This window comes from Stegostoma tigrinum, chromosome 26 (assembly GCF_030684315.1).
Source record: "Stegostoma tigrinum isolate sSteTig4 chromosome 26, sSteTig4.hap1, whole genome shotgun sequence".
Lineage (NCBI taxonomy): Eukaryota > Metazoa > Chordata > Chondrichthyes > Orectolobiformes > Stegostomatidae > Stegostoma > Stegostoma tigrinum.
In genome coordinates, this window is record NC_081379.1 from 15,970,126 (window position 1) to 15,982,260 (window position 12,135).

The window sequence follows — 12,135 nt, forward strand, 5'->3', positions numbered from 1 at the left end:
TCAGAAATGCAATTACACAACTCCAGAGCAAGTGAAATTTGAACCCAGGCTACCTCGTCCAGAGGTATAGACATTACGACAGTGCGACAACAGCCCTTGTTTCTATATGGCACACTTGATGCACAAGAATCCTGAATGAGATCAACACAGATGAAATTACCATAATTCATAAGACACTAACTATTTTTTTCTTAAGATTGATCACTTGTCAACTCAAAGCATAGGATTTTCTCTTGCATCAGCAAATCAGATTCTTCCATTTGGAGCCAACAAAAACTTGAAGGCACAATCATGCTTATAGTTGCTGCTAATTGTGCATCAGCCTCTTGGAATAGAACACATGAACAATGCTTCTTGCACTGGAGTCCTCAAATTATTAGCCAATTAGCCTAACCTCGGTTGTTGGTAAAATTCTGGAATCCATTGTTAAGGACGAGATTTCTAAATTCTTGGAAGCGCATGGTCGGGTTAGAACAAGTCAGCATGGATTTAGTAAGGGGAGGTTGTGCCTGACAAACCTGTTAGAATTGTTTGAAGAGGTAACAAGTTGGTTAGACCAGGGAAATCCAGTGGATATTATCTATCTAGACTTCCAAAAAGCCTTTGATAAGGTGCCTCATGGGAGGCTGCTGAGCAAGGTGAGGGCCCATGGTGTTTGAGGTGAGCTACTGGCTTGGATTGAGGATTGGCTGTCTGACAGAAGGCAGAGAGTTGGGATAAAAGGCTCTCTTTTGGAATGGCAATGGGTGACAAGTGGTGTCCCATGGTGTTCAGTGTTGGGGCCGCAGCTGTTCACTTTGTATATTAATGATCTGGATGAAGGGACTGGGGGAATTCTGGCAAAGTTTGCCAATGATACAAAGTTAGGTGGACAGACAGGTAGTTCTGAGGAGGTGGGGAGGCTGTAGAAAGATTTAGACAGTTTAGGAGAGTGGTCCAGGAAATGGCTGAGAAAATTCAACGTGAGCAAATGCGAGGTCTTGCGCTTTTGGAAAAAAGTTTACAGGCATGGACTCTTTTCTAAACGGTGAGAAAATTCATAAAGCAGAAGTACAAAGGGATCTGGGTGTGCTAGTCCAGGATTCTCTAAAGGTTAACTTGCAGGTTGAGTCCGTGATTAAGAAGGCGAATGTAATGTTGTCATTTATCTCAAGAGGGTTGGAATATAAAAGCAGCGATGTGCTTCTGAGATTTTTATAAAGCTCCAGTTAGGCCCCATTTAGAATAATGTGTCCAATTTTGAGCCCCACGCCTCAGGAAGGACACACTGGCACTGGAGCTTATCCAGCAGAGATTCACACGGATGATCCCTGGAATGGTATGCCTAACATATGATGAATGGCTGAGGATCCTGGGACTGTATTCATTAGCATTTAGAAGGTTGAGGGGAGATCTAATAGAAACGTACAGATAATGTATGGCTTAGAAAGGGTAGACGCTGGGAAGTGGTTTCCGTTAGGCAGGGAGACTAGGACCCATGGGCACAGCCTTAGAATTAGAGGGGGTAAATTTAAAATCGGAAATGAGGAGACATTTCTTCAGCCAGAGTGGTGGACCTGTGGAATTCATTGCCACGGAGTGCAGCGGAAGCCGGGACATTAAATGTCTTCAAGGCAGAGATGATAAATTCTTGACCTCGCAAGGAGTTAAGGGCTAGGGGGAGAGTGCGGGTATGTGGAGTGGAAATGCCCATCAGCCATGATTAAATGGTGGAGTGCACTTGATGGGCCGAATGGCCTTACTTCCACTCCTATGTCTTATGGTCTTGTTATCTCCCATTTTGGGCTGTCGTCATGTTGCAGTTGTACAGGACATTGGCAAGGCCACTTTTAGAATACTGCATACAATTCTGGTCAGCCATCAAATGGGAGAATGTTGTTAAACTTGAGAGGATGCAGAAAAGATTTGCAAGCATGTTGCCTGGACTGGAGAGTTTGAGCTGTTGGGAAAGGCTGAATAGGCTGGGGCTTTTATCCCCTGGAATGTCGGAGGCTGAGGGGTGGCATTATAGACGTTTATAAAATCATGAGTGGCATGGATAGGGTAAGTCACCAAGATTTTTTTGCCCCAGGGTGGGAGAATCCAAAACCAGAAGGCATATATTTAAGGTGAGACAGGAAAGATTTACAAAGTACCTGAGGGGTAACTTTTTTTAAAAAAGCACAGAGGGTGCAGCATGTATGGAACGCTCTGCCAGAGGAAGTAGTGGAGGCAGGTGCGATTACAACATTTAAAAGTCTTTTACGTTTAGATAGGGTTGAGGGATATGGCATAATGCTGGCAAATGGGGCTAGGTCAGATTGGGATGTCTGGTCAGCACAGGCAAGTTGGACCAAAGGGTCTATAACATGTTTGAGACATTAGGAGCATAGTTAAACAACTGGTTAGGCAACAACTAATGGCAAATCAGATAAACAGCCAAATTTGATCATTTAGAAAAGAGAAAGATAATACTTCACTGAAACCACAACTTAATATTGAGACCATAAGACATAGGAGTGGAAGTAAGGCCATTCGGCCCATCGAGTCCACTCCACCATTTAATCATGGCTGATAGGCATTTCAACTCCACTTCCCTGCACTCTCCCCCTAGCCCTTAACTCCTTGTGAGATCAATAATTTATCAATCTCTGCCGTGAAGGCATTTAACCTCCCGGCCTCCACTGCGCTCCGTGGCAATGAATTCCACAGGTCCACCACTCTGGCTGAAGAAATGTCTCCTCATTTCCGATTTTAAATTTACCCCCTCTAATTCTAAGGCTGTGCCCATGGGTCCTAGTCGCCCCACCTAACGAAAACAACTTCCCAGCGTCCACCCTTTATAACCCATACATTATCTTGTACGTTTCTATTAGATTTCCCCTCAACCTTCTAAACTCTTATTGAATAATCCCAGGATCCTTAGCCGTTCCTCATACGTTAAACCTACCATTCCAGGGATCATCCGTGTGAATCTCTGCTGGACACACTCCAGTACCAGTATGTCCTTCCTGAGGTGTGGGGCTCAAAATTGGTCACAGTATTCTAAATGGGGCCTAACTAGAGCTTTATAAAATCTCAGAAGCACATCGCTGCTTTTATATTCCAACCCTCTTGAGATAAATGACAACATTACATTCGCCTTCTTAATCACGGACTCAACCTGCAAGTTAACCTTTAGAGAATCCTGGACTAGCACACCCAGATCCCTTTGTACTTCTGCTTTATGAATTTTCTCACCGTTTAGAAAAGAGTCCATGCCTGTAAACTTTTTTCCAAAAGTGCAAGACCTCGCATTTGCTCACGTTGAATTTTCTCAGCCATTTCCTGGACCACTCTCCTAAACTGTCTAAATCTTTCTACAGCCTCCCCACCTCCTCAGAACTACCTGTCTGTCCACCTAACTTTGTATCATTGGCAAACTTTGCCAGAATTCCCCCAGTCCCTTCATCCAGATCATTAATATACAAGGTGAATAGCTGCGGCCCTAACACTGAACACCATGGGACACCACTTGTCACCCGTTGCCATTCCAAAAGAGAGCCTTTTATCCCAACTCTCTGCCTTCTGTCAGACAGCCAATCCTCAATCCAAGCCAGTAGCTCACCTCAAACACCATGGGCCCTCATCTTGCTCAGCAGCCTCCCATGAGGCACCTTATCAAAGGCCTTTTGGAAGTCTAGATAGAAAATATCCACTGGATTTCCCTGGTCTAACCGACTTGTTACTTCTTCAAAGAATTCTAACAGTTTGTCAGGCACAACCTCCCCTTACTAAATCCATGCTGACTCGTTCTAACCCGACCATGCGCTTCCAAGAATTTAGAAATCTCGTCCTTAACAATGGATTCCAGAATTTTACCAACAACCGAGTTTAGGCTAATTGGCCTATAATTTTCCATCTTTTGTCTTGATCCTTTCTTAAAAGAGGTTACCACAGCGATTTTCCAATCGTCTGGGACTTTCCCTGACTCCAGTGACTTTGAAAGATCACAACCAAAGCCTCCACTATTTCCTCAGCCACCTCCCTCAGAACTTGAGGATGTAGCCCATTGGGGCCAGGAGATTGATCAAGTTTTAGACCTTTTAGCTTTTCCAGCACTCTCTCTTTTGAAATGCCTCCCATACTCAACTCTGCCCCCTGGTTCTCCTTTTTTGTTGGGATACTACTCTTGTCTTCCACTGTGAAGACTGACGTAAAGTACTTAAGTTCTTCAGCTATTTCCTTATCTCTCATCACTAGCCTTCCAGCATCAATTTTGAGTGGCTCAATGTCTCCTTTTGCCTCTCGTTCGTTTCTCATGTATTGAAAGAAACTTTTACTATCATTTCTAATATTACTAGCTAGCCTACCTTCATATTTGATCCTCTCCTTCCTTATTTCTCTCTTTGTTATCCTCTGTTTGTTTTTGTAGCCTTCCCAATCTTCTGATTTCCCAGTGCTCTTGGCCACTTCATAGGCTGTCTCTTTTTCTTTGATATTACATTAATAAACCAACAGTACCTGCAAGCGGTTGGTCAGAATGATGTTAGGGTACATTGCTCCTACATCCAAGTGGTAAATGAGTGGACATTCAATCCTGTTGGGAACTTCCTTCAAACAGTTCAGTTTCTTTTTAATCTCATCGCATATCTACAGGAAAGAAAATTTCACCCATCTGAATTTCCTCTGAAGCAAACTATTGTGGAGTACCAGATACTTAGAAACGTTGCTTAAAACTTAAGATATCCAATCAATCAATCATGAAGTTTGATTTCTTTTCTTCTTTAGCAGCATTGGTTTGTATGCAAATTGAATATAAAAGAACTATTCACCAAAACCAAGGAATGGGTGTTCAACTACTTTTCACCACTGTGTGAGATACAAGAGAATTGCAAGGCAAAAACTGCAAGGAAAAGCTGTTAACAGTCAAATTTAAAATGGTCGAAACACTACATTCTGTTAAACATATGAAATTTGCCATTCAAAGGTTGAAAATATTTTGAAAGATTGGTAATATGATGTTCAATCTTAAGCAACCAACTCTAAAGAAAAATTGGCTGTGGATAAAATGAACAATGCACAAAGAACTTAGCTGAGGTTCAGGACTAACTGTAAGAAGGAACTGCATGACTGGAGTTACCCTTGCTTGCAAACAGCCAAGGCATTTACAAAGAATGATTAAACAAATAAGGAATAACTTTCCAACTCATTGAAAACTCCAGAACTCAAGAAATTCAGAATTCTGACTAAAGCACTCACACATAAACATTGGGAAGAACCTGCACAAGAATTCTTTTTAATTCATTCACAGAACGAGGGCTTCGCTGGCTAGGTCAGCATTTATTGCCCGTCCCGACTTGCCCAGAGTGAGGCCATGAGTCAACCACATTGCTGAGAGTCTGGAGCCATATGTAGGCCTGAACAGGTAAGGATGGAAGTTTCCTTCCCTAAACGACATTAGTGAACCGGATAGGTTTTCCAACAATCGGCAATATACTCATGGTCATCATTAGGCTCTTAATTTCAGATACTTATTGAATTTAAATTCCACCATCTGCCATGGCAGGATTTGAAATCACACCCCCAGAACATTACCTGGGTCTCTGGGTTAACAGTTCAGCATTAATACCACTAGGCCATTGCCTCATGTCAACGTGAAATAGGTTGCATGCCAACATCATTCCAGGGTCAACAAAAGTAAATAACTATCAATGGGAGGCTCCAGAAATGGATTTAATGGCAGTGTGCACACAACCATAAAACAGCAACAATACTCACTTCTTGGAAATTAGTAACCTGGTCAATGGGAAGTTTCTCCTCTTCCTCAATGGCATGTCGCATGGTATGCTCCACTCTTTGCAGCAAGAAATCAAATGCTGCTGGGTTCTGGAAAAAGGAAGACCATGAGGGGAAAAAAAACCAAAGGATCAATAAAGTATGTCTTAACAAACAAAAATTCAATACAGGATTACAATTCCTACTACATCTTATTTAGAGATTTCCTAACCAGCACAGATTTACTTCTAACTTCAATACAAGACCTATTAAAAAAAGTTAAACAATTTTTGAAATGGTAGGCAGAAAACCATGCCAATAACCTCAAGTATCAGAACTCCTTACAGCAAATACCTATGAAAGTTTGTCAGGGGCGGCAACGAGAGGAAAGGAAATGGATCATCCCACATAATTCCCTGTTGTCATACAAGCGCTTCTGGCCCCTGTTCAGAAATTTGGTCTCAAACATTTTCTCAAATTCTACTACTGTTCATTTGAAAGCAAATATACTGATGTTGAGAATGAAGGCAGGCAACTAATTTAGAACTTAACTTGATTTCTAAACAGGCCACAACTTTGACTGACTGCCACAATTCAATGTTCTCCTGAGGAGGTAAACACAGCCAGAGGCTTCATTCTCAACGAGAAAAATCATGCAAGACTGGCCTTGCCTAACAGGAGCATTCCTGCTGTCAAACAATCATCCAGACTGAAATCTTCAATATTAAGAGTCATCACAATGATTAATTGTTTTTTTAAAACAGGTAAACAAGATAACATTTAAGGGTAAAGGAAGTCAAAACTAAACAAAATTTAGAAAGATAATTAACATCAGTTAATTAGAATGAAATTTTTGTTTGGCAGATTAAGGCTAAAGCAGTCCATAGATTCTTTAAAACATTATTAGACAGTTTCATAATGAAAACACTGGAGCTTGTGATTAAACTTTTATGACTCAAGGAGACAACATAAAATTGCAGAGAAATGATGGACTGATTCACCTGTTGTGCTACATCACTGTAATACCAAGTCTCACAGTCAAATGCACGTGAATGGGAGCAATGAACCTATATCTATCTCTCATAACTTAAGGAATTGTCTGGATAGTAAAATTTGTAAGGAGCTGTAATTTAGAATCAGAAGATTGGAATCAGAAGACTCAGACTGATTTTAACTTCAAGCAGCCAAATATTTTAGAGTTAGCGTGTTTTCAATGTTACAGGTGTAACTTCATGTAGACTTCACATAAATATGACTTCTGCTGTGCGTTTAATTGTGACAATACAAGTACAAACACACCATTTTAAATCGGCATGGTATGTCACTACGAAAAACTCCCGATTCCAAAGCTTCCACATGTCCTCCTACGTAAGTCTCTGAATCAAGCACATGCCCATCATTTGTTAATTTATTAAAGACTTGTTCCTGCTTGTTTGGGAAGATTATATTGGCATGAAAAGCCTGCACCATGAGGAGTGCCTCACAAAGCGTTCCAGAACCTTTTCTTAATACCTGATGGAGACAAAGCAGAAATTACTATCCGAAATGAAAATACATTTACTCATTCAACTGCACAGGAACTTCGTATAGAAAGGTGGAAATTGACTGCATCAGCTCTTACTAGATACTACCTTAAATACAAAACGCAAAAAACTGTCATATTATTGACACTGTAAAACATTACTGCCATCTAGTGGCAGTAACTATTCATTGCAAACAGCAACGTGATAACTCCAACAAATGTGGAGAGCTAACAAAGTTGCACCTCCCAGTCGCAAACCATTTCCACTTCCCCTCCCATTCTTCATATGACATGTCCATCATGGGCCTCCTGCAGTGCCACAATGATGCCACCCGAAGGTTGCAGGAACAGCAACTCATATTCCGCTTGGGAACCCTGCAGCCCAATGGTATCAATGTGGAGTTCACCAGTTTCAAAATCTCCCCTTACCCCACCGCATCCCAACACCAGCCCAGTTCGTCCCCTACCCCCACTGCACCACACAACCAGCCCAGCTCTTCCCCCCCCACCCACTGCATCCCAAAACCAGTCCAACCTGTCTCTGCCTCCCTAACCGGTTCTTCCTCTCACCCATCCCTTCCTCCCACCCCAAGCCGCACCTCCATCTCCTACCTACTAACGTCATCCCACCTCCTTGACCTGTCCGTCTTCCCTGGACTGATCTATCCCCTCCCTACGTCCCCACCTATACTCTCTCCACCTATCTTCTTTTCTCTCCATCTTCAGTCCGCCTCCCCCTCTCCCTATTTATTCCAGAACCCTCACCCCATCCCCCTCTCTGATGAAGGGTCTAGGCCCGAAACGTCAGTTTTTGTGCTCCTGAGATGCTGCTGGGCCTGCTGTGTTCATCCAGCCTCACATTTTATTAACAAAGTTGGAAACAGGTTTGAGCCATTCATGGTCTCATCATCCAACAAATCATTGATCTGCCTTTCAAACCTGCTTATTTGCCTTACATATAAATTCCTTGATACCTGTACCACCAAAATAATCAATCTTGAAAAAATGTGAATTGAAACATTCAAAACCTTTTGGGAGGGACTGGATTTTCAGATTTTTGAAGTACTGCAGTCAGATTTTAATTTTGAACTGCTGAGCTCCATTATCTTTATGCTTCCTTTTTATGGGCTACCCCAAAGGAAACACTTCTTTCTGTACTCACCATATCAAATCCTTTTATTATACATGCTACAAAAATATCAATGATAAATTAGATCAGCCTTCAAAAGTGGAAACAAGGCAATTTCGTGTTGACTGCCCTCAAATACCCTTTCAACTGATTCACTGGTGGATGTGCATCTTTAAAAGGCCAGTGCTTCCAGTTGTTTGGTGCATAAAATGTACAATTCTCCAGCTAGAGTTCAACCAGGCTTTCCGCAACTCAAGGACCACTATTATATTCCAGTCCCTTGGAATTTAAAAGAAATTCCATTTTTGCTCACATTTTGTGTATGAAAATGATCCTTTCATTATTTGCAAACATTAACACCTAAAGCTTTGCTCCTCGACATCCATTCCAACATTATTTCACAATTCAAATAGATGACATCAGACTTCTCTACAATGAATTCCATTCGTCACTAGATTTACAAATTTCTAGCAAGTCAAAGCTTTCAAATTACTGGAAATTGAATTTTTATTATTTTCAAAACCATTCTGTTTTGGGCTGAAAACTAAACCATGTACCTTCTTTGCTTTTTTTAGTGGAAACGTTTCCTTCCAATCATAAATCTTTCTGGGCCCTGCAACATTCTGGTTAAATTAAAATATAAGCAAAATCTAGCTACAAGATTTGTAGTTGAACAGAGTAGTGCCAGATGGCCTCTGAACTTCTCCTGTTCTTCTGCTTTTGGCAATGTACACCTTCATTTATGGTAGCAAATAGATAGTCTGCTTGGGAACTCTAGACATCTATGAGAAGGGGCAAGGATGAACTAATAGGTCATCACTTCATGGAACAACATGCTAACTAAGGCACTGCCTTACAGGGGTATTATTTTTACCCATTTGTATAATTACATAATATTCAGCTCTTTAACGGTACAATGAAATTGATCTTTAATGTGTTTACTTTTAGTCATAATTTGACTTTTGCCAGAACCACACTGCTCCAAATTTCATTACAACTTTGATCTGGAAAAGAGCATCCATCCAGTATTCAAACAAGCGTGACACATAAGAAACAGAAAAACCGAACGAAGTTAGAGAAACTGAGTGAAGTTAGCGAACTCCCTAGCCCTGAAGCAATTCTCGATGAAACAAAAATTGATTATTCCTGTTGAAACCCATCAATGCCACCTCAAAACACTAGAAGGAACAGCAGTGTTATCAACATAAAGCCATTATCTCCATAAAGCCATCTTGATGGTGCTGCCTTTTCTTGGTTACATAAATTCTGTACTGAAAATAATCATAGGAATTTCATCAGAAGGACTGGAGCTGCTCAAGGAGAAGGTACATCAGCGTTTCTCAGGATAACAAAGATGGACAATGAACACATGATTGCAGGCATCACTCAAATGGAGTATAAATTTAAGAAAAACCTCAAAACTTTATATACATACCTCATCAGGTTCCATAGGGATGATTGTACACAAGGCAAAAATGAAGGGGTGCACGTACTTCATGTACATGTAATAGGTAGCCACGGCATCAGAGACTGAGTAAGTGGCTAAAGTCTGCAAGAGAAAATAAAGACCCATTAGTAATTAGCAATGTGTAATTCCACTATTATTTGGTCATATGTCATCACCTTAAAACTTTCAATAAATAAAACACCACAAATAATTTTAGCTGTATGCAATTTTACATTTCAATTAAAATGTAATTTATTGTACTTGTAATGCAAATTCTGCCTCCTACTACCACAGTATCCTATACTGTCAGGTGTATTATTGTCTCCTCTTCACAACTACTGTTATCTTTGGGTCTCAGCGTTCTGCCTCCAATTCCAAGAATTGAATTCCCTGACATTTGTCGGACCGGATATGGGGGAACTGCAAATGGGAGATAGGAGTGGAGGGGGTAGCTGGTGTTGGTGGTTGGGGGCCTGCAGCGGAATGGTAGTGACAGGTGGACACCGGTAGCAGGTACAACCTGGTTGGTCGATAGGAAAGATGAATCCAGTTGGGAGCTGGAATGGTAGGAAGAGAGGAGCTCCTTCCTTGACTCAATTCTCTCCCCTTTGATCCAGGCACTACCCACCTACATCCGGGGGCAAACCACAACCTCCGCCTCTTCGGATGCTTTCAGTTTCTTTGGCCACAGCGCTTCATTTTTAGTATGGATGTGTAATCCCTATACACATCCATGCCCCATAAGGACAGCCTGCAGGCCCTCAGTTCTTTTCCTCTCTAACAGGCCTACCCAGTACCCCACCACCAATAACCTTCTCTGCCTTGCCGAATTAGTCCTCACGCTCAATATCTTTTCCTTCAATTGGTCCCATTTTCTCCAAGGGGTGGCCATGCACACTCAAACATAAAGACAGGGTCCCCTTGTCCTCACTTTTCACCTCACCAGCCACCACGTCCAATGTACAATCCTGAAACACTTTTGGCAACTCCAATTAGACCCCACCACTCCGAACATCTTCAACTCCCCACCCCCCTCTCTGCCTTCCACAAGAACCATTCCCTTTGCCAATCCTTACTTCACACCACACTTCCACCAACCACTCCACCCCCTCGGTACCTTCTCCTGTAACCGTAAAAAATGCAACACCTGCCTGCAAACCACCTCCAACCAGGGCTCTAAACAGTCCTTCCTGGCAAGACAGAGTTTCACCTGCATCTCTTCCAACCTAGTCTACTGCATCCAGAGCTCTTGATGTGGACTTCTCTACATCTGAGAGACCAAACGTAGGCTAGGCGACCGTTTCACCGAGCGTCTTTGCCTAGCCCAAAACAGCCAGCCTAACCTCCCGGTCACTGCCCATTTCAACTCTCTTCTCCCCGCTTCCCCCCACTTCCCCTCTGATATGTCCATCCTCAGCCTCCTCCAGTGCCGCAGTGAATCAGATCATAAATTTGAGGAACAATACCTTATCTTCTGCCTGGGCACCCTGCAGCCCAGAGGACTTAACATTGAATTCTCTTTTTGCAAATAACCTTTCTACCATCGTCCGGCTCTCTTTCCAGCCCCACCTCCTGCCTTCCATTCCACCTACCACCACCTTCCTTCAATTCTAGCTACCAAATGGATTCATCCCTCCCTTTGACCAAACACACTGAACTTACTACCAATGTCCACCAACCACCATTATTCTGCTACTCTCCTCTCCCTCTGACTACAATTCTCCCTACCCCACATCCAGTCCTGTAGAAGGGTAATACGCGGGATCAAAGCACTGGTCATTTTATCCCAGGCGAACTGCATATGCTAATTTACAATATCTCTACTCAATGATAAAGTTACTGTCTTCAGATTCTTCACTACAGGTTTCCACATCAGCCATATCATTTTGTACCACATTTCTTACTACCAAACACATTCTTCCATTCCACCAAGTTTCTAATGGTACAACTTCCTCAGAGATATCCCTACTCATTTTTTTTTAACTATTGAACTCCTTGTCATCTTCTAGTACTGGTCATTTCAGTTCTTCTTGATATGTATTATTTCATGTGTTCTTATCACCTGTGGTTCCTCAGTAGCCATTCGACACATATCTTCAGGATCCAATTCCACAGGGTCATATCCCAGTTTAGCTTTAGCCGCAGCTTTCAAGTTCTGGCTACCTACAGGGAGGTAACTGTCTCGCTTCACCCACCTGGTAAGGAAAGGCCATTCCATTAAAAAAAAATTGTTTCAGTCCAACAAAAATTCAAGTGAAGAAATGAAAATGTTATGAGTGTCAGTCTTAACATATGAAATGA

General features: G+C 42.0%; 1 protein-coding gene across 2 annotated transcripts in view; it reads right to left on the minus strand.

The window, feature by feature from the left end:
- Positions 1–12,135, minus strand: part of pole (polymerase (DNA directed), epsilon) — a 132,097-nt gene that overhangs the window by 101,170 nt on the left and 18,792 nt on the right. For both annotated transcript variants that reach the window (XM_048556270.2, XM_048556271.2), the window contains exons 13-17: positions 11,897–12,029; positions 9,823–9,936; positions 7,036–7,248; positions 5,740–5,847; positions 4,483–4,611 (exon numbers count right to left, since the gene is read on the minus strand). In XM_048556270.2, the coding sequence (XP_048412227.2) occupies positions 4,483–4,611; positions 5,740–5,847; positions 7,036–7,248; positions 9,823–9,936; positions 11,897–12,029 (697 nt within the window). The remainder of the gene's footprint in view (positions 1–4,482; positions 4,612–5,739; positions 5,848–7,035; positions 7,249–9,822; positions 9,937–11,896; positions 12,030–12,135) is intronic.